We start from the raw sequence: 23,774 nt of genomic DNA, 5'->3' as shown, positions 1-23,774 counted from the left end.
ATTTTTAAGACCAAGGACAGACATTCACTGTGGGGTAATTTAGTGCTGGAAGCCTTTGCAGTGTACGGCAAGTGAGTGCATGGCAGGTAGAGGTGCACGGTGGTTAGTGACAGCTGCACGTTGTTTTTTTCCTGTCAACGGCTCAGGGTTTTTTTGTTTGTTTGTTTTGATAAATTACATTGGGAAGAAAGAATTCCCCTCACTCTCAACTCTCTCACACACATACCCACCTTCCCAGAAGCAATGGCGCAATCTGCAACCTTCGATAGGAAGGAAGACAGGGCTAATGGTAGCTGAGGGCCTACTAAGAGCCTGAGCCGCGTCAGGCATGTTATTTTATACACACTACCCTTTAACTGAAATACTAAGAAATTGGAGCAGAAGTCCAAAAGACTGTGGAGTGGTCATGGGGACACAGGTGTAAGCTGGTCTCACACCTGTATCTATGATATCACCATAAACTACTACTGCTTCTGAATGATGCCACTCTATAAAAGCATTCCTTCTACAATAGGCCAGCTCAAGGGCCACCTGAAGGACCCCTGGGAGAGCTCCAAAATGACCCGAGAACGTCTACCTTGAGCCTGTCCTGCCATCACTCTTCATGGGGTCTCTCTTACCCACCTCGCCTCCCCCACCCCACTCCCAGTCCACAGCCTAGAGCCCCAAGACCCACAATAGGGCTCTTAGGTGAAAGACACCGGTTATCTTCAACAAGACGAGATAAAAATCTTCTCATTAGGAAGACTTTCAAATTGATATCCTGCAATTTTGAGTTTTGTACAAGGACGAACAAAGTAAAATTGTTACTAAAATGATTGTGACCTCATAATCTTTTGAATTGCTCAATTTTTTTAAAACTATGACCAGGCATTAAAAAAAAAAAAAGTTTGAATAGTTTATTTATTTTTTAATGTGATCCCAAAGCTGGGACCTCAGAGAAAACAAACAAAAGTTCAGTGACCAGAACTTGTGGTTTTCATACGAGGGCTCTAGTAAGATTTTCCAACACTTGGGCAGATTGAGAGTTCAATAAAACCAACATTCTTTTTTCACTATTTTCACTAAATTGTAATGAAGAATTTTAAAAAGTCAGCCCTTATTGGAGCTTAAACATCTACAGCTGTAATCACCCAGAGCAAAAGTCTGAAAAGATTCCTGAGAAACACTCTGTCCCAGCCAGGCGACCAGAAGGTGTGTGCACGGGAGTGGAGTTCCAGAGCCTGCCGGGACCGCTGCTCCTAACTTGAAGCTGTTGGGAGAGCTACGTCACTATGAAGTTACAGAACTACGTATCATTACAATTTCCTTATGGACTTGACATGTCACCCAAGAAATCAGTTTTATTTTAAAGACTCACCTTAATGAATCTACCCACAATTTGAGATGTATATTTCGGTAGCTGTTGTACTTTTCCAAGTAATATCAAAGAAACTAGAATATACTTTTTATATGATTCCAACATGATGTGACTGACCGCCATGGCAGGGGTTGTGATAGCCTGAGCAAGAGAACAACGTTTAGTATGAAGACAGCACACCGTAGCAGGGAAGAGCAATCAACCACATGTATCATTAAATACAAACCAATCCTTACATTAAATGTCCTATTTTTTTTTTTAGAACATCTTTATTGAGATACAATTCACACACTTCAAAATTTACCCTTTAAATACGATTCGGTGGTTTTGGTGTATTCACCATGAGGTACAACTATCACCACTGCCTCATTGCAGAACACTTCCCGCCCCCAAAAGCAACCCAGTACCCACTCACAGTCATCCCGCACCCTCCTTCCCACAGCCCAGGCAACGCTTATTCTACTCCGACTCTATGGATCTGCCTGTTCTGGACATTTCATATAAATGGCATCATAAATATGTGGTCTTTTGTGACTGGCTTCTTTAACTGAACACGTTTTCAAGGTTCATCCATGTTGTGGTATGTATCAGTATCTTATTTCCTTTTATGGTTGAATAATATCCCGTTGTGTGGATGTACAATATTTCCTTTTTCATTCCTCAGTTGAAGGGCATTTGGGTTTTCTCTATCCCTGGCCACTATGAATAATGATGCTATGAACATCTGTGTACACGTGTCTGTGTGAACACTTGTCTTGGGTATAGTCCTAGGAGTGGAATTGCTGGGTCACATGGTAACTATGTCTAACATTTTGAGAAACTCCCAACTCTTCCAAAGTGACAGCAGCATTTTACAATCCTGCTGGCAATTATGCGGCTTACAAATTCTCCATATCCTCGTCAACATGTATTATTGGCAACATGTATTATTAACTCCTTAATTTCAGCCATCTTAGTGGTGTGAACTGGTATCTCATTGTGGTTTTGCATTTCCTTGATGACTAATGATGTTGAGCATCTTTTCACATGCTTATTGGCCATTTGTCTATCTTCTTTGGAGAAATGTCTATTTAAATCCATTGGCCATCTTTAAGTTTCAGTATTTTTACTGTTGAGTTGTAAGACGTCTTTGTATGTTCTGGATGCAAGTCCCTTATCAGAAACATGATCTGCAAGTATTTTTCCCATTTTGTGCCTGCCTTTTCACTTTTTTTCACCTGGGTTTATGAAGGTTAAGAAGAACTGAAAACCAGCACACCAAAGCAACCCAACGTTCCAAATCAAAACCCAAACCACTGAGCCTAACAGGCATTTCTGAGATTATTCTACAAAAACACTCATCTAAGCCCATCCTCACCACAACACTGAAATACCAGAATCAACTTACAGTTTCATCAACAGAAGACTAGTAAGCTAACTAGGCCAATCTGTGGTGTGATGCAAAGATAAGGATGCTTTAACTTTTTTATTTACACAATGTTGTACTGAATTCTTTTCAGTAAGTACATCCTTTTGGAATTTTTCTTTTTAAAGCAGAGAAAAAATCTGAATCACCTTCTGAAATTAAGGTACTAATATCATCTATAACTCCATGCACATTATTAAAACACAGTGGCATAAAGAGGCGTAACACTAGACAATGCTTCTCATTAGGACAAAATCAGGGAATAAGTATTTTTTCAGGTAAAAGGCCTTTACCTATAAATATAAAAAATGTTTTGCTTTTTACATTTTAATAATTTGTGATAGAAATATTTTTCTAAGTACACTGCAAATTTTCCTGCCTTTTTAATGCTCATACCACCTTGATATTTCTCGATCAATATGCTCATCAGTTATTATGCTGGGCTGCAAAATGACAACGCATTCAGTGGCTATGAAGTGTGTGCTTATGATTTTCTGAAAAACTGAAAGGTTTGACTCTGGACTCTTGAAGATTTTACCTTCTAGACTCATCCTTTAATGACACCAGCACCCTCTGGTGACACTTCCTTAGGTCCCCTCGGCACTGTCCACCCCACTCACCGAGGTAATGCTCAGTCACAGATGGGTGCATGTGTATTTATGTGTTAGCATTTCAACTAAATCGTGAGCTCCTTGAAGGCTTAGAATATCCTTTATTACTTTATATGTGCTATAAATAAAATAAGAACTTGGGAACGTCTGAGAAATTTATCTTAAAACACTAGGATTAGCCAATATTGTACATCTCTTTCCTGACTCTGAGTGAACCTCCCAAATTGTGTAGTGTGTCTCATTACAAGACCAGCGGCCATTACACAGAGACAGACAAAGGTGGGAGGGACTTTTCACTGCGTACTACTTAATACCCTTTGAATTTGAACCATGAGAATGTTTTACTTATTAAAATAAATAAAACTTAACAAACACCACACATGGTTTTAGAACAGGTCACTTCAAAGATCATTCAGTTCAGTCTCTTACCTACATGTAAGGGAAGCTATGAAGGTCGAGAGATGTACAGAACTCATCCCGCCCCACACAGGGTGAAAGAGGCAAAGCCCAGATTACACCCCACTCATTAGTGCGCTTCCCTCCACCGCTATGCCCATCAGCTTAAGAACACTCTGCCACCATTTACATGATTTAGAGAAACAGCCTTTGAAAGGACCTCCACCTGAAACTCAGAGGCCCAGGCTCAATCCACACCTGCTATGCACTTCTTTGATCATACAGGTTCTCCAGAAGCTCAGGGGCACTGAGATGATTACCTGTTCATAAAAGTAGAGCGCTCTCTCAAAGTTCTTCAGCCCGGTATAGATCATCCCTCCATAATAATAGTAACATAAAAAGTGCTTTGCATCGTAGGCTCCATTCTCTTTACAGATATCCATCATATCCACGTCAAGATATGGGAGGGCAGGCTTAAAGCACTTTGCCAGCAAACAAAGCTGTGAAAAAATTTACATTAAGTTATCATTCGAATTGTACTTTGGCAATCTTTAGCAGAATGAGCAAATTCATAAATTCCAGAAAGTTTTAGAAAATGATATTTTGTTTACCATTTTTACATTTAACGTCTTGATTAAAATGATCTAAATGTCAACATATTACTCCATTTCTTAAGCATTCAGAATAAAATAGAATTTCCTTATAAAAGATTAACCAGCCATGAGATAAAGTATACCACAGATGAATTAAAGCTCACCTATCACTTAACCCACCCAGCACCCATTCTGTCTACAGATGTGCAAACCAGCGAGTCCTTTTTCTCTTTGCTGAACTAGTGGAATAGAAATCGCTCAGCAGAGTGATAAAAATGGAAATTTGTCCTTTAATTATACCTTTTCAGTTTCTGAATCCTTTAGGTAAGTGGAAGGAATTGTGTAACTCAACATTCAGTGTGTGGATGACGGTGGCACAGGTGTAGACTAGACATAGGTACAAATTCACTAAGCTGCACTTATTAGAGCACTTTAGATATGGTATGTTATATTTCAATCACAAAAGGTTTTTAAAAGATAAAAAAGAAGAAAGCACATCTTCATGCGAAACTATAACATGTGTTTGAAATAATTCACATACCATGCTATTAATTAAGAAAACAATTTTTAGATCTGGATCAAAATGGCGGTGTGAGGTGAGCCTCTGTAAAACTCCCCTGGAATTTACAACTAGTCGAACAACAATAACTCCACAAAGGACTCCCTGCACAGCAGACAGGCAAGACGAAGAGGCCCACTACTGAATTCACCTGAAGGTGGGCGAATCACTCAAGTGGGGGAGGAGGGAAGGGAGAAGTGCAGAGACGGAGCCGCGCGGGCGCAGGACGCAGACCCAGCTCAGTGCTCCGAGCTCGCTGCTTCCCGGAACTACCGCAGCTGCGGGAGAGGGAAGAACTCGGACTGCTAGGGCTCCGCTTATGGCCCACAGGGCTGAGGGGACAGCATATAACACGGCTGAACCCAACGCTCACGGCAGAGACCTCGGAACAAAGACTGAGGGAAGAAGGCTGAAAACGGTGGTTTAGGCCCGCACTGCCGAGCAGAGAATGGAGCCTTAGGCACTGAGACTAGCCGCCCCCTCCCTCCCCTCCCAGAGCTCGCCCTGCCCCCACCTGCCCGGTGCTAGAAACAGAACAGTAGCAGTGTCAGATCAAAAGAACAGAACATTTGCTGTTCTGAGAACTGTGGACCGCAGACACAAATTCGCAGCCCAACTAGTTCCGGTAAAGGGGAGGGAGCTGTGGAAGCAGGACCGGCTGTGGTGGTGGTCGCCGCCATTGCTCTGGGCCACCTCTCACAGCTCACCCCGCCCCTGGCCCCACCTATCTGGGCGGATCCCTGCAGGAGTAACCAGAACTGCTGAAACATACGGGCTCTGAATCTGGTGCAGGAAGAGCTTTGGAACTTCAAAAGCTCTCAGCATACCCACCGGGACACTGCGCCCTGTGACCCAGGCGAACTGTTAACAGAGAAGCCCGTCTCCGAGGTAATCCCCCCCATTGTGTGAGAAGCTGGAATAGTGCAGAGAAAACATAGCACTACCATGTGAGGGGGGGAAAAAGGCTGCAGTCGGAGAGAAAATAAAACATTCTACCAACAAGTACTGGAAAACAAAAGAAAGACCTCTTCCTATCAACCTGTTGCAGAAGCAACTCCTGTAGATCTCTAGGAATAGAAATAGTAAATCAGTAATTGCCATGAATAACCAAAGCAACAAGACAGTTCAGAAAGAAAGTGAAAGTCTACAGAAAAGGAACTTAAAGATATGGAAATATGTGACTTAAATGACAGAATTCAAGATTGCAGTTCTGAAAAAACTCAAAGAGATGCAAGAAAACACAGAAAGGCAGTTTAATGAACTCAGAAACACAATCCAAGAACAACATGAGCATTTTATGAAAGAGATTGCAATTTTAAAAAAGAACCAAATAGAACTTCTGGAGATTAAGAAATCAATAGAAGAAATTAAAATGAAATAACCAGCTTAGGTAGTAGAGTTGACCAGATGGAGGAAAGAATCAGTGACATCGAAGATAGAAACCTGGAAATGACACAGATGGAAGAAGAAAGAAACTTGAGACTTAAAAGAAATGAAAGAACTCTACAAGAACTTTCTGACTCCATCAGAAAGAGCAATATAAGAATAATGGGCATACCAGAAGGAGAAGAAAGAGAGAAGGGAACAGAGAATATATTCAAACATATTGTCGATGAGAACTTCCCAAACTTGTGGATAGAACTGGACTCTCGAATCCAAGAAGCGAATAGAACACCTAGTTACCTCAATCCCAACAGGCCTTCTCCAAGGCACATTGTATTGAAGCTGTCTAAAATCAACGACAAAGAAAGAATCCTCAAGGCAGCCAGGGAAAAGAAGACCATAACCTACAAAGGAAAGCCCATTAGATTATCATCGGATTTTTCAGCAGAAACTCTACAAGCCAGGAGGATGTGGAACCAAATATTCAAACTATTGAAAGAGAGAAATTATGAGCCAAGAATAATATATCCAGCAGCTATGAAGGAGGAATAAAGACCTTTCCAGACATACAGAAGCTGAGGGAATTTTCTAATACACGACCTGCACTGTAAGAAATACTAAAAGAGGCTATTCGACCACCATCAATAGGGACAATTTGTGGCAACCAAAACATAAAAAGGGGGAGAGTAAAGGCCTGAACCGGAATATGGGAATGGAGAAAGTAAGCGTGCTGCAGAAAATGGAATACTCTAAATATCAAACTTTCTTTTACATAAACTTAAGGGTAACCACTCAAAAAAAAATCCAGAACTGAAATACATACTGTAATAAAAGAAGTAACAGAGGGAAACATCATAGAATACCACCACACAGAAATAACAGACAACAAGAAAAAGGCAAAGAAACAATGGAGACACAGCCTTAACAGACAACAAAAGATAGAATGACAGGAAATCTTCACATATCGATAATCACCCTAAATGTAAATGGACTGAACTCACCAATAAAAAGGCACAGAGTAGCAGATTGGATCAAAAAACTAAACCCAACCATATGCTGTCTCCAAGAGACACATCTCAGCTACAAGGACAAACACAGACTTAAAGTGAAAGGGTGGAAATTGACACTCCAAGCAAATGGTATCCAGAGAAAATGAGGTGTAGCCATAATGATATCAGATGAAACAGACTTCAGGGTGAAAAAGGTAACAAGAGACAAAGATGGACATATCATAATGGTGAAGGGGACTATACAACAAGAAGACATAACAGTCATCAATATTTATGCCCCCATCAGGGAGCACCGAAATACACCAAGCAACTACTAACAGAACTAAAGGGAGAAATTGACCAAAACACAATTATACTAGGGGACTTAAATACATCATTGACAGCTATGGATAGATCATCCAAACAGAAAATAAATAACGAAATAGCAGCCCTAAATGACACATTAGATGAAATGGACATAATTGACATTTATAGAGCACTTCATCCTAAAACATCAGACTATACATTCTTTTCTAGTGTACACGGAACATTCTCAAGGATAGACCATATATTGGGACATAAAATCAGCCTCAGCAAATTTAAGAAGATTGAAATCATACCAAGCATATTCTCTGATCACAAGGCTTTGAAATTGGATATCAACTGCAAAAAGAAAGCAGGAAAAAACACAAATACATGGAGACTAAACAACATACTTTTAAAGAACGAGTGAGTCAAAGAAGTTAGAGGAGAGATCAAAAGATACATAGAAACAAATGATAATGAAAATACCTCCTACCAAAATTTTCGGGATGCATCGAAAGCAGTTTTAAGAGGGAAATTTATATCATTACAGGCCTATCTCAAGAAACAAGAAAACTCCCAAATAAATAACCTCATGTTACACCTTAAAGAACTAGAAAAAGAAGAACAAGTGAACCCAGGGTCAGCAGAAGAAAGGAAATAACAAAAACCAGAGCAGAACTAAATGAAATAGAAAACAAAAAGACAATAGAAAAAATTAATGTGACAAAGAGCTGGTTCTTTGAAAAGATTAACAAAATTGACAAACCCTTGGCTAGACTAAGATAAAAAGAGAGAAGACACTAATTAACAAAATCAGAAATGAAAAAGGGGGGGCTGGCCGGTGGCTCAGGGGGTTAGAGCTCCATGCTCCTAACTCCGAAGGCTGCCGGTTCAATTCCCACGTGGGCCAGTGGGCTCTCAACCACAAGGCTGCCAGTTCAATTCCTCGACTCCCGCAAGGGATGGTGGGCAGCGCCCCCTGCAACTAAAATTGAACACGGCACCTTGAGCTGAGCTGTCACTGAGCTCCCGGATGGCTCAGTTGGTTGGAGCGCATCCTCTCAACCACAAGGTTGCCGGTTCGACTCCCGCAAGGGATGGTGGGCTGTGCCCCCTGCAACTAGCAACAGCAACTGGGCCTGGAGCTGAGCTGTGCCCTCTACAACTAAGACTGAAAGGACAACAAGTTGAAGCTGAAGAGCACCCTCCACAACTGAGATTGAAAGGACAACAACTTGACTTGGAAAAAAGGCCTGGAAGTACACATTGTTCCCCAGTAATGTCCTGTTCCCCTTCCCCAATAAAATCTTTAAAAAAAAAAAAAAGAAATGAAAAAGGGGGAAGTTATCATGGACACCACAGAAATACAAGGGATCATCCAAGAATACTATGAAGGACTATATGCCACCAAATTCAAAAACCTAGAAGAAATGGACAAGTTCTTGGAAACATATAGCCTGCCAAGGCTGAACCATGAAGAACTGGAAAATCTAAACAGACAGATCACCAGTAACGAAATTGAATCAGTCATCCAAAACCTTCCCAAAAGCAAAAGTCCGGGACCAGATGGCTTCACTAGTGAATTCTACCAAACCTTCAAAGAGGATCTAATACCAATGCTGCTCAAACTCTTCCAAAAAATTGAAGAAGAGACAGTACTCCCTAACTCATTTTATGAGGCCAACATTACCCTGATACCAAAACCTGGTAAGGACAACACAGAAAAAGAAAACTACAGACCAATATCTCTGATGAATACAGATGCAAAAATCCTAAACAAAGTTCTAGCAAATCGAATACAACAATGCATTACAAAAATTATTCATCACGACCAAGTGGGGTTCATCCCCAGGGCACAAGGATGGTTCAACATCCGCAAATCCATCAATGTGATACATCACATAAACAAAATAAAGGACAAAAATCATACGATTATATCAATTGAGGCAGAAAAAGCATGACAAGATACAACATCCATTTATGATTAAAACACTTAATAAAATAGGTATAGAAGGAAAATACCTTAACATAAAAAGGCCATATATGACAAGCCCTCAGCTAATCTCATAATTAATGGTGAAAAACTGAAGCCCTTTGCTCTATGTTCAGGAACACGACAGGGCTGTCCCCTGTCACCTCTGCTTTTCAACATAGTGTTGGAAGTCCTTGCCAGAGCAATCAGGCAAGAGAAAGAAATAAAAGGCATCCAAATTGGGAATGAAGAAGTTAAATTATCACTCTTTGCAGATGACATGATGCTATATATAGAAAACCCTAAAGACTCCACCAAAAAGCTATTAGAAACAATCAACGAATACAGTAAAGTTGCTGGCTACAAAATCAACGTACAAAAGTCCATTGCATTCCTATATACTAACAATGAAATCTCAGAAAAAGAAATACAAAAAACAATTCCTTTTGCAATTGCAGCAAAAAGAATAAAATACCTAGGAATAAACTTAACCAAGGATGTGAAGGACCTGTATGCTGAAAACTATAAGACATTTTTGAAAGAAATTGAAGAAGACACAAAGAAATGGAAAGACATTCCGTGCTCATGGATTGGAAGAATCAACATAGTTAAAATGGCCATATTACCCAAAGCAATATACAGATTCAATGAAATCCCCATCAAAATCCCAATGGCATTTTTTAAAGAAATAGAACAAAAAATCATCAGATTTATTTGGAACCACAAAAGACCCTGAATAGCCAAAGCAATCTTAAGAAAAAAGTACAATGCTAGAGGTATCACACTCCCTGACTTTAGCTTGTACTACAGAGCAACAATAATCAAAACAGCATGGTATTGGCAGAAAAACAGACACATAGACCAATGGAATAGAATTGAGAACCCAGAAATAAAACCACATAAATATGGACAGATAATTTTTGACACAGAAGCTAAAAACATACAATGGAGGAAAGGCAGCCTCTTCAATAAATGGTGCTGGGAGAATTGGATAGCCACGTGCAAAAGAATGAAACTGGACTGCTATCTATCACCATGTGCCAAAATTAATTCAAAATGGATCAAAGACTTAAGCATAAGACCTGACACAATAAACTGCATAGAAGAAAACAGGTACTAAACTTATGGACCTTGGGTTCAAAGAACATTTTATGAATTTGACTCCAAAGGCAATGGACGTAAAAGCTAAAATAAACGAATGGGACTATATGAAACTTAAAAGCTTCTGCACAGCAAAAGAAACCATCGACAAAATAAGGAGGCAACCAACTGAATGGGAGAAGATTTTTGCAAATAGTGCCTCCGATAAGGGGTTAATATCCAAAATATACAAGGAACTCATGAAACTCAACAACAAAAAAACAAACAACCCAATTAAAAAATGGGCAGAGGACCTGAAGAGACATTTCTCCAAAGAGGACATACAAATGGCAAATAGACATATGAAACATCACTAATCATCAGAGAAATGCAAATAAAACCACAATGAGATATCACCTCACCCCAGTCAGAATGGCTATCATCAACAAGACAAGTAGTAACAAGTGTTGGAGAGGCTGTGAGAAAAAGGAGCCCTCATACACTGTTGGTGGGAATGCAGACTGGTGCAGCCATTATGGATGGCAGTGTGGAGGTTCCTCAAAAAGTTACGAATAGAATTACCATATGACCCAGCAATCCCTCTCCTGGGTATCTACCCCAAAAATCTGAAAACATTTATACATAAAGGCACGTGTGCTCCAATGTTCATTGCAGCTTTGTTTACGTTGGCCAAGACATGGAAACAACCAAAATGTCCTTCGATAGATGAATGGATAAAGTTGTGGTATATATACACAATGGAATACTATTCAGCGGTAAGAAAAGATGATATAGGAACATTTGTGACAACGTGGATGGATCTTGAGAGTATGATGCTAAGCGAAATAAGTCAGACAGAACAGAGACTGAAAAAGCTGGGGTAGCAATATTTATACAGGACAAAATACCTTATAACAAAGGCTATAACAAAAGACAAAGAAGGACTCAATAATCCCACTTCTGGGTATTTATCTGAAGAAACCCAGAATGCTACTTTGAGGAGATGTGTGCATCTGTATGTTCATTGCAACATTGTTTGCAATGGCCAAGATGCGGTGCAGTCTGGGTGTCCATTGATGGACGAGTGGATAAAGAGGTGGTGGTACATACATATAACAGAGTATTGCTGGGCAATGGAAGGGAATGGGTTCTCACCATCTGCAGCAGCATGGATGGACCCAGAAGGTATTGTGCTGAGTGGAGTATGTCAGACAGAGAAAGACAGATGCAGTGAGATTTCGCTTATATGTGGAATCCAAAGAACAAACAAAACAGAAACAAACTCATAGATACAGAGAACATTTTGATGGTTGCGAGATGGGAGGGGGGTTTAGGGATGGGTGAAAACGGGGAAGGGATTAAGAAGTACAAATTTGTTCTTACAAATACTCATAAGGATATAATGTACAGCATAAGGATTACAGTCAATAATATTGTAATAACTATGTATGATGCCAGATGGGTAATAGATTTGGGGTGACAGAGGAGAAGGGAATTGGGGGGCAGTGTGGAAAAGGTGAAGGGATTAAGAGGTACAAATTGGTAGTTACAAAATAGTCATGGGGATGTAAAGTAAAGCATAGCGAATGTATTCAATAATATGGCAATAGCTATGCATAGTGCCAGGTGGGTACTAGACTAGTTAGGGGGATCACTTCTTAAATTGTACAGATATTTAACCACTATTCTCTACACCTGAAATTAATATAGAACAATATTGTCAACTGTAGTTAAAAAAAACAGAAAGGGGCATAGGAAAGGTGAAGGGAATAAGAGGTTCACATTTTCAGGTATGAAACAAATAAGTCATGGGGATGTAATGTACAGCAGGGGGAATACAGTCAATATTAATAATATTGTGACAATATGGTGATGTGTCAGATGGTTCCTGGACTTATCACGTTAATCATTTATTTAGGTATATAAATGTTGAATAACTATGGTGTGCCCCTGAAACTGATACAATGTTGTATGTTAGTTATATTTTTTAATAAAAATCTTTTTAAAATCCCCCCCCCCCCAGAAAACAATTTAAATACCCTATAGGGACTGGTTAAACCCACATTATGGAATACTCTGCAGCCATGAAGTACTGATATGGAATCACCTCTGAGATACATTAACTAGAAAAAAACCAAGGTATATAAGACTTGTAGAGATTATTTATGTAAAAAAAAATAAAGTGAGAGAGAAAAATATACATATTTGCTTGTATATGCATAAAATATCTCTGGAAGGAAAATAAGTACCCGCTCACACTGGTTTCCTACGGAGAGAAGAGATGTGGCTAGCAAGCAGGGTATGGGGAGACCTTACTACATACCTCTCCCTTTCACCTGCTGGATTTTGAACCATGTACAATAAAATAAATGAATAATTTTAAGGTGTAAGAAGTTGTCTGTGTTTATTTCAGGTTCCACAATTCCTTAAAAAGAAAATGACTTGGGATTTTTTTTAACATCACAAAGCATTAATTACTGTATTTTGCCATGTATACTGCACACTTTTTTGCCAGGATTTGTGAGAAAAATAAGAATGCGCATTATACATGGGTAGTACTAACTCTGTATCTACATAAACGTTTTTAATTCTTTTATTTACGCTTATGAGTTAAAAGTGTAACTCTAGAAATCAGTAACGGTATCCGTATGCAAAATTATACCCTGGAATACGATAATCAGTTTTGTTGAACTTACGATGAACTTGCAATGATGAAGAAGAGTTCTTGGTTTTATATTGTAAATATCGTAAATTTGTTACCAGTACCTAAAATTTCTTGTACTTTGTATCTGTTCTTGTGTTTTGTAATTATTTGTTACATAAAATTTCTTGTATCGTAACATGTTCTTAAAAAAATGCTAAAATTCCTTTATAATACAAAAAACAAGTACCTAAATGTAAATGTAACGCAGGGTCTCTGGTCCCGTGAACGCAGTACTGGGTGAGGCCAAAAAGGAACACCAACGGAGCCACACATAGGGGAGTCATACCACTATATTCTTGATGGCACATGGTCAAGACACAAATCCAAACATCCACCAGTACCCCAACGAGGGGGTCCTCCTGCACCCCAGTCTTGCTGGCGGCCAGGCAAGACACAGGAAGTAGGATCCACATGATCCACAATCTGCCGTCCGTCCGCTGCTCTGCCAACCAACCAACCCCCCAGCGTAGCCACAGCAGTTATATCAGTGGCTAATGGCCAACTAGTCACAACTGATGGCCATCTACTACCCAAAGCAGCACCTGTCCACGTGAGGCCGAGAGCCTGGAAACTGCTCTCCTGGCTCTGTCCCCACACTAAACAAATAAAAATTTGAATAAAAAAATTAAAACGAGGGGCAGCCGGTTAGCTCAGTTGTTCAGAGCGTGGTGCTCTTAGCAATCAAGTTGCCGGTTTGATCCCCACACAGGCCACTGTGAGCTGCGCCCTCCACAACTAGATTGAAACAACTACTTGACTTGGAGCTGATAGGTCCTGGAGAAACACACTTAAAATAATTTTTGGAAAGCTTAAAAACAAATTAAAATGAAAGATTTTTCCCCCTGAAAGTTTGGGCCAAAAATGTGGGTGCGCATTATACACTGGAGTGCCTTATACTTGGCAAAATACAATACTCTGCCTGTTCTCCTCACATCACAAGCTCACTAGCTGAGCACCGTTCTACAGTTGGCATGCAGCAGCCCGCTAAACAGCCCCCAACTAGAGAATGGGTACACCTGTGTATTTCAACTCCTAGAACACATGATGGTCTCCGCCAGACAGCTGCACACCCACAACCAGGGTTTCCAGGTGGGAATTCCTGCCTGTTCTCGTGAATTTTTTTCGCTTTCCTGTTCCCAAATCCCGAGAAAAGTTGGTCAGGAAACAGGGAAAATTGGCTCCTTGAACCCAGTGATACACATAATGGGAAATGAACACACTACTCACAATGTAGCTCTTAGACATTTTTCCTATTTATCGCTAGGATTTCTCTTGGGAATTTTTTTCACTTTTCCGTTCCTGACTCCCAAGACAAGTTGGTTGGGAAATCGGGAAAATCGGCTCCTTGAACCCAGGTGGTTGGTAGTGTCAGCTGTCACTTTGTGGAAACGATTCATCGTGGAGAACAGAAAACAGTTTATATCTCGGGATTCGGGAAGGGGAAAGTGAAAAAAAATCCTGAGAATGGGCGGGAATTCCCGCCTGGAAACCTTGCCCACAACCAACCCTCCACCTGCCTGTGACTCACACTCTGGCTGCTCACCTGGCAGAGATCGGCATGTATGGAGGTCAGCTGGTTTGTGTTCATCTGCATCTTGTCTATGGCGTGCTTCAGGACGCCGATTCCTCGCAGGGGCTGTCAGAAACGACATCTCTTTCAGATAAGTTCTCAAAGATGGCAGCACATTGGATCTTATGTTGTCACTTACAAATAAAAAATAACACTAATTGATAGGTTCCTTTAAATAATATGAGGTTTCCATACTCTTTCAGGATTGTCCCTATTCAGAAAATGTTTTCTTAAGCTGTTCCTTGTGGTAGAGTAATTCAGCACCATTTTTAAACTCATAAAGCTTTTTTAATAATGAAGATCATCAAAAGCGGTATTTTCTCAACAGTTCATTATATTTACATCTAAACAAAAATTTTCCAAATCATTTACAACAGATGAGAGCCTATGCTTAGTAAACTTAATTGGGATAAGGAAGCTGGCATTTTCCTATAGGGCAGTTTAGGTGTCATCTATAAATTCTTTCCAACAACATCTCTACCTAATAATAAATTACTATTGTAACTGATACCACAAGTTATAAATAGATCATTTCCTGCTCTGATTATAATAATAAGACTAAGTTTCAAGTGAGGTACAGTCAGTTTCTGGGTAGGAGATGCGACTCTAAAATAGCTGAATAACTTACATGTTTTTTTCAGTAAAAACTTGTTGATTTGTTTTTTAATCATCTCTTTCAAACCACAATTTATTCAGTATTCTTACAAAATAAGAGTACCAACTGGTTCTTTCTGTTTTCAGTCTCCTTCAAACCACTAGTCTTCGAGTTCAATTTCAAATAAAAAAGAAACACCCAAATTATAATTTGTGCCAATATAACAAAAATCGAAGACCAAAGAACTGTTCCAGATTAAAGGAAACCAACGAGACATGACAATGCAATGCAACCCATGAACTGGGATTTTTTTTTCTTATAAAATAAATTAGCAAAACAACTGGCAAAATCTAATAGTTAGTAGATTCATTAAAGGATTATATCAGCATTCATCTGATGTTGCTCACTGTATCGTGGTTATGTAAGAGAATGTCCTATTTTTTAGGAAACACTCGAAGTATTTAGGATAAGGGGCATCATATCTGCAATTTACTTTCCAATGGCTCAGAAAAAAAGAGAGAAAAGAATAAGCAACTGTGGTAAAATGTTAATCTCTGGAGAATCTGGGCAAAGGGTACATGGGAATTGTTTAGATCATTCTTGCAACTCTTTGTAAAGCTAAAATTGTGTCATAATTAAAAATTCAAAACCCCAGCAGATTCGACATAAGGGCACCAGCACGTAGCTCCACCAGCAGCAGCCTCCCTGAGGCACTGCTGGTACCCTGAATCCGTGAGTCCACGAGGGAGGGGCCGGCTGTGCCTGCCCCAGATGCTTTGAGTACTTTAAGGCGACTCACAGATCTAAGTGTTGGGATGCTTAATACTAACCTGGAAGCTTAACAAATTAGTTCACTGTGGGAGCTAGATAAATGAAAGAACTGTAAATGCTTGAACAACATTGCCTACCTGTTTTCGTTCCACGAGGGCATTTGTTAGCTGATGGCAAAGCCCAGCAACTAGACATAATAACAAAATATGGAAAATATAAATGACTAGACAGGCAAAATACATTCCATGGAAAATAACAAAATGTTATCAGCTTACACGTGTCTGTTGCATATCGAATGTGCTCCCCATTACAAGTGCTGATGAAAAGCTGAACCTGTGAGAATAATGTTTCGAAGTCAGGAACACTGGGCATAGAAAACTTCACAAATCTGGAATAAAGAGAAAAGAATCCATTTATCCTGTTATTTCATGGGGTGGAAACCTAGAAACAACTGCGGACAGAGCCCATCCAATGCTCTGTGAATTAAGAGTCACATTATCGTGAAAAATTAAGAAACAGAGTCTGTGAGAGTCTCCTGACCTGGTTCTTTGCACCATCAAGACACACAACATAGACACAAAAAGAGGTTAAGAAAAACATGCTTTAAAAAAAAAACTTTCAAAAAAGAAAACTCCATTAAATGAGGTCGATTATCAGGTCGTCCTAGTATGTATAAGGAACTGAATATAAACTTTTAACCAAAGAATTTTTAAAATATTTTTCTTTTGAGCTCCAATGTGGTCCGGACCCTTTATTCATTTAAAAACCAGCTGCTGCTTTTCCTGCCTGAAGACAATAGGCTGAAGGGGACAAGGAATAGAGCTACGGACCAGCTGGAGGCCGTGGCAGTTATTCAAGTTAAGATGCGGCTGCCAGGACCTCAGCAGGTGCTGCTGTGGTCCATGTGGCAGAAAGGACTACCCGCTGGCAGGACGGGAAGGACTCAGGCGCTGAGAAGAGGAGGGATTCGCACGGCCCATCCTCCGTCATTGGATGGTCCCTTTCAACTGCCCACGAGAACCACTCTGAGAGGGGCTGAAGATAGGTTTGGGGCAAGAAATCCTATAAGCTACTGCCTCTCAGGCACTGCTTACAACTAAACTTCAAGCTCTTCTTTTTCTCAAAACGAATTGTTGAAACTATACTTGGGCGGCCCGGTGGCGCAGGCGGTTGGAGCTTCGCGCTCCTAACTCTGAAGGATGCCGGTTCAATTCCCACATAGGGCAGTGGGCTCTAAACCACAAAGCTGCCGGTTCGATTCCTCCAGTCCCACAAGGGATGGTGGGCGCCTAAGGGATGGTGGGCAACTAAGATTGAACGCGGCACCTTGAGCTGAGCTGCTGCTGAGCTCCCGGATGGCTCAGTTGGTTGGAGCGCATCCTCTCAACCACAAGGTTGCCGGTTGGACTCCCGTAAGGGATGGTGGGCTGTGCCCCCTGCAACTAGCAACTAGCAACTGGACCTGGAGCTGAGCTGCGCCCTCCACAACTAAGACTGAAAGGATAACAACTTGACTTGGAAAAAAACCTGGAAGTACACACTGTTCCCCAATAAAGTCCTGTTCCTCTTCCCCAATAAAATCTTAAAAAAAAAAAAACTATACTCAAGAAAAATGAAATGAATAGATTGCCTAATTACAATTTTTCCTACATCAATTTGTACCTCAATCTATATAGTATTATTAGACTTACTGGCACCTTACACCTGTAATTATACTTTCTAATTAGCAAATGTGTCTGAAACAACCTCATTTGGGCTTCACAATAGGTCAGTAAGGCGCTGTGGTTCCCACTTTATAAATAAAAACATGCAGCTCTGGGCCCCATGCCTCATCGGAAGGGCATAATTCAAATCCAGGCTACTAGAAACAAGTTCAGGGTTCCTTCCAGATTTTCTTTCACTGATATACACTGGGAAAATAGCTTCAACATGCTCTCATGTATTTTCTATCTCACTTGATACATACGTCCATGTAAGTTTACATGTATATAAAACGTGCATGCTATGGGTTCTTTTAATCAGCAAACACAGACAGTAGAAATCTTCACCAGCTAGCACTATCCGATGGAACTTTCCACAAGAGTAGAAATGTTCTTTATGTGCGCTGTCCCACACAGTAGCTACATGCAGCTACTGAGTACTTGAAACGTGGCTAGAGCAACTGAGAAGCTTGATTTTTAACTTTTTAAAATTAATTTGCATTTAAATAGCCATATACGGCTAGGGCCTACTGTATTATAGATCCTTTCACTTGGACAGAGTTCCTTCTGTAAATTCTGTTCTTGACCCATATCTTTGTCTCAAGAATCCCAGCACGAGGAAAGCCAGACCCTCGCTGTTAGGTCTTCTCAGTTTATTTATATTATTTCAACTTTCACAACATCCACAACGTTCCAATTTATTATACTCAAACATTAAGAGGAAAAATAATTCTACTGTCAGGTACACAGAGTGACAAGGAACCCCAACTGAAATAAGGTCTATTGAATTTGGTTTTAAACTTGTTTGAAGTGAAGCAAAGCAACGTTGCTTGTAAGCACTGGTAACCTCCCCAGTGTATTCCACCAGGCCGTTTCATCACTCTCCCCTATTTTCTTCCCAAGTCAGAAAATGTGAACGATCCGATGAGTTGTATGAATAAAAGTATGCAGATAAAGGCAAACTATAGTGCCCACAAGGGAGATGGCCATTCATTTTTTTAAAAATAAATTTCAAATTTTGTAAGAACATAAACAAGAGTTAAAAAGTGATAAAGCTGAACAAAGTATAACAAGCAATGATTAGCTGGGATGAGTAATGACTTTACTTTTGCAAAAGAGTTCCAGGTTGTTTACATGGCTTACTTCCTACACCAAAACCAGTCAGAAAGTAAAGAGCGTCCGTCTCAGCGAGCACAAAACTGTAAAAGCAGATGCCCTTACAACACAGCGAGGACGCCCAAGGAGTGCTCTTGTACATCCAGCGCCCCAAGCACCGTGTCCAGATGGGATAGGTTCTTTGCGAGGAGCTCCCCACTCTTGTTGATCAGTTCACAAAGCTGAGTCATTTGCCCTGGAAAACAGGAATAAAACTGCATCATTTAGTTACAGCACTGACCAAACGAAGGGAAGGACAACCAGACTCATACCTCAGAGTAAGAAATACCTAAAGATGATTTCTTATCTCTTTCGTTTCACATGAGGACCCAGAAGGGCCAGAGAAGTGAAATGACCCTGCCCACGGCCTCAAATCTTGACCTCCCATTTCCCTCTGGCCTTTGGAAGTTTTTCCTTTTCCTCCATTCCTTTTTCTGGTCCAAGCCGGAAATGTACACGTTACTATCACGACCACTCTCGGCTCCCTCTCTGTATCCAAAATGTCACCAAATATGATGTAATTTTACTTGTGTCTCAGCACCATTCCTCTCTCCCCTGCCTTAATTCATATCATCATTTCTCGTCTAAACTACATTATAAATCTTCTAACAGGCCTGCCTACTCCACTCTTTCCTCCAACCCTCACTCCACATTGCTACCTGTGTGCTCTTTCTAAACTGCAAAATTCAATCAAATTACTCCAGTGGCTTTAAGAAGTGCAAGTGCCTCAACCCAGTAACGGTCCCCACGCCTCCCCAGCCTTACCTCAGGCTACTTCCCGTCACACACCAAGCACAGAAAATGCAATCAACAGTCCATGTTCTCTCACCGTCACGCGCCTACATGTGTTCTCCACGCCGAGTGCCCCTTCCTTCACTCCTCTCCCCAACGACCTCCAATACCTGACTCATACTCTTTGCTCAGTCATCCTGAGCCTTCCCTGGACCTCGTCTCACCCCCTTCCCATGGCTAACATGTATTTGTTCCTTCTGTGCCCTCTCTGCATCACCTGGGGTGTGATCAGGTAATTCACTGTAAACTTAGTGGAGAGACTCTCATTTCTCTAGCTTCGGAATACAGTGCTTGCTTAGCAGCCTGTCGGATCTCCCAACTGATCCATTCATATTGCCCCTAAACCACAGTGTTACGCTTTAACGATTAAAGTATAGAATCTACTTAGGCCCAAATTGGTGCTTTCAAGTAGACTCGCCAATTTTAATAGGTTATTCTGATACCAGACACCATGCCACACTCTATACTCTCAAATTCCACCACTTGTCTTTCTGGTGGGGGGTGATGGGGGGTGGGGGTGGGGGTATAATATATAAGCCCCTGGGCACCAACCTTTTAAACTCATCCCTTCAACATATTTTTTGGATTTTGCACTTTAAACTACCCATACCAGGTATTTCTATTTAGTAGCTGGGTGATATTTTTCCTCATTAAAAATCATTTGAGTAATATAATGCTTAAAATCCAAGTGATTGTAGCTAGAAACTTTGATAATTTAATGTCTGGGGCTTCTATAATACTTTATATTTGATAAGTTTTACCAAAAATAAAGGAAATTTTCCATTATTAATATATGCATTGCAAAGCAAGAATTAAAAAAAATCCATGGTCTTTAATTAGGTATCATTTTTCAAAATAATAATACAAGTTAAACTGGGAAATACCAATTCACCATCATTTTTTTAAAGATCTCACGGGTAGGTATGAAATACACAGCTTCTTCCAGTTACATAATCTGACCGCCCCCCCCCCAACCTACTACTCTAAATACATTTACAATGATTTGAAACACCCAGAAATAAGCATTTTAGTCAATTATTTTTTCCTCAATTAAAAAATCAACGCTGAGTTGAGACTTAAAATAAAAGCTGGGTTACTATGAAATCATAAGAGTTAACTAGTGCAGGGCCTAGTGCAGGGAGAGTCAACAGTTATTAAGCGTCACAGGGCACATCTGAAATGAGCCCAACCCAGAGATCTGACTAATGAATTTCCTTCACTTAACGCCCATGTTAGAAAATTTGAATAAGAGCAGAGAAAATAGACACTCATAAACATTTAGTATGCTGTGAACATGAGGCACAGAAGCTGAGGGCAGCAAAAGTGTATTTATCTCTGCCTGCAGACTGTTCCTGAAACAGTGTCGTGCACAGGGCATGTATACAAAGCTTTCAGATAAGTGAAAGCTTTCTTGACACTCAACAGCCAGTTCCGTTTTGTAAATGAGAAAATTGGCCCAGGGAAATTAAGTGGTTTGCACATGAAATGACTGAGAGAGGATTCCAACCCAAATCTTCTAACCACACTACATCCTAGAAAGTAGAAACTAAGGTGTGTGTCATAAATTAATACATGAATGGTTTCTTCATTCATAGACTGCAAGTCTATGCCTTACCTATGAACCTAATTTCTATCAATAATAAAAAAAATGAGAGCCTGGCCCCGTGGCTCTGGTGGTTGGAGCGCCGGGCTCCTACCTCTGAGGTCCCCTGTTCGATTCCCACATGGGCCAGTGAGCTGCGCCCTCTACAGCTAAGATTGTGAACAAAGGCTCTCCCTGGAGCAGGGCTGCCCTGAGTGGATGGCAACCATCATGAACCATCGTGAGCAGCCAGCAGCCAGAGAGAGTGGCCAGCAGCCGGCGTGAGCTGCCGTGGGCTGCTGTGTGCTACCGCGGGCTACTGTGTGCTGCCATGAGCAACCAGCAGCCAGCATAAGTGGCTGGCAACCAGCGTGAGCTGCTGTGAGCGGCAGACTGACGACCAGCAACCGACTGCCTCAGCCGTGGGTAGCAAGGCTCATAATACCAGTGTGGGCCAGGGAGCTGGGTCTTACACAACTAGACTGAGAAACAGTGGCTTGAACCGGAGTGGGGGGTGTGGGGAGGCACAAGAAGGGGGGGGAAATGAGACAGAAGTATTTCATTAAGCATGTCTCCTTACAACAGCGAGGTAGCTAGCACCTCTCCATTTTAAAAAATGGAAATAGAGACTAAAGGTGACTTATCCAAGGTCACACAGTTCCTAGAACTTAACAATTAATGGCCATTAACAATAATTTGTAACTGTATTTACTGCACCCCACATGATAGGCTTACGTGGTTTCTCTCCTTCAATCCTAATAACTCCAAGAAGTACGGACTTTTTATTTTACAGATGAAGAAACGGGGTGGTTAAAGGGGCCTTCACAGCCAGCAGCTAATTACTTTAATCCTGAGCCCAGGGCCATCAAGTGATGATGAGATGAATGAACTAAACAGCATGAAAATCAAGGGCAAAGTAATAATGGGCACAATTCTACCCCGAGTAATGGAGTCCTAGGAGCAAGAGCGCCTTCAATCTTCTGCAGGACTAAATTAGGCGCGGAGGCTTCCCGAGGGCGCGCCGAGCGGCAGCACAGGAGCTGGCCAAGGTGATCCTCTGAGCCAAGGCACCCAGAAGACTGGCCTCGCTCGCTCTGCCCGCGGCCTAGCCAGGAGGCGGCTGCCGGAGACAGACCGGCCCGTGCACCAATCACCGCAGGCCAGGGAGGCCGAGGGGGCCAACAGGCGCTCGGGAAGGCGTCCAGCGGAAGTCACCGCCCCCAAACTGTCAAGCGAGGCGCCGGGATAGAAGGGGCCCGGGCCGGGGGGGCAGGAGGATCCAGGCGGCCCCAGAGAAGGGAGGCGGCCGGGTTGCCGAGCACAGGGCCGGCGGGCGGGGACAACGGAGCCCGAGAGCGCGACGGGGCTGCTCAAACTCAGCCGCGCTCTATCCCGCCCGGGTCTAATCTCTGTAACGGCGAGCTCAGCCCCGGAGACGAGGCTCAGGACTAACAGGGCGGCCCCAGCCGCTCCCGCTGGCGGCTGGGGATGCAGGCCCATTCCCGCGTCCCCGACGGCCACCCCAGGACCTCACCTTGAGCCGAGAGCTGTCGGACGCTGTTCACGAATTGCTCCAGGGCAGACGCCATGTTTCCCTTGGGCGGCCCGAGCGGCCGAGGTAGCTCGCGCGAGAAAAAGCCGAGGCTCTGGCAGGTGGGGCCGCGGTTATCCAATAGAGAACCTCAAGAGCGGCAACGTCACTTCCGCCGACTCAAGCCCCGCGAGATCTCACCACCTGGGAACCAGTTACTGTTTCCATGGAAACAATTCCGCTGCTCGCCGTAGCCGGAAGTTAGCTTTCTTTTCCTTGTTTTTCCGTTGTGAGTGCTGGTGAAATCCCTCCCTCTGTTTAATGGGGTTGGCAGGCAAAGGAAGAACCTAACTCATAATTAGGCACCTATTTTCCAGATTTTGCTAGGAATGGCCATTCGGTTTTCCACCTGGCCAAAGTCTTCAAGAGCTGCTTAACTGGCACTTCTGCCATGAATGTTGTCCTGTGAGGTAGTGAACGTAGACACTGGAGCCAGGCAGGTAGCCTCGGTTTGCATCCCTTTCCTACCACTTAGTAGCTGTGTGACTTTGGGCAAGTTATTTGGCAGTCCTTTGCCTTGTTTTCCCCATCTGTGAAATTCTTACGATGACCTCAGCTGCATCAAACACTTAGAATAGTGCCTAGCACGTAGATGGATGTCTTCATTCAAGACATGTTGAATGAATTGATTACACCACCCTGAATTGATCTGTCCTTCCT

The 23,774-nt window shown here is 41.8% G+C and overlaps 1 protein-coding gene across 3 annotated transcripts in view; it reads right to left on the bottom strand.

Moving 5' to 3' along the window:
- COPS3 (COP9 signalosome subunit 3) overlaps positions 1–23,206 on the bottom strand; it is a 34,410-nt gene extending 11,204 nt beyond the window's left edge. The window contains exons 1-7 of one of the 3 annotated variants that reach the window (XM_019715981.2): positions 23,058–23,206; positions 19,216–19,345; positions 16,570–16,682; positions 16,432–16,481; positions 14,902–14,994; positions 4,093–4,272; positions 1,361–1,501 (exon numbers count right to left, since the gene is read on the bottom strand). In XM_019715981.2, coding sequence (XP_019571540.1) covers positions 1,361–1,501; positions 4,093–4,272; positions 14,902–14,994; positions 16,432–16,481; positions 16,570–16,682; positions 19,216–19,345; positions 23,058–23,112 — 762 coding nt within the window. In that variant the 5' untranslated portion in view covers positions 23,113–23,206. Of the gene's footprint in view, positions 1–1,360; positions 1,502–4,092; positions 4,273–14,901; positions 14,995–16,431; positions 16,482–16,569; positions 16,683–19,100; positions 19,346–23,057 lie in introns of all 3 variants that reach the window. The other 2 variants (XM_074319464.1, XM_074319465.1) reach the window with 2 other exon arrangements.
- Between the last annotated feature and the right edge of the window lie 568 nt (positions 23,207–23,774).

The sequence above is a fragment of the Rhinolophus sinicus genome, linkage group LG15, assembly GCF_036562045.2.
Source record: "Rhinolophus sinicus isolate RSC01 linkage group LG15, ASM3656204v1, whole genome shotgun sequence".
Taxonomy (NCBI): Eukaryota; Metazoa; Chordata; class Mammalia; order Chiroptera; family Rhinolophidae; genus Rhinolophus; species Rhinolophus sinicus.
This window is presented reverse-complemented; position numbering and strand designations above follow the sequence as displayed.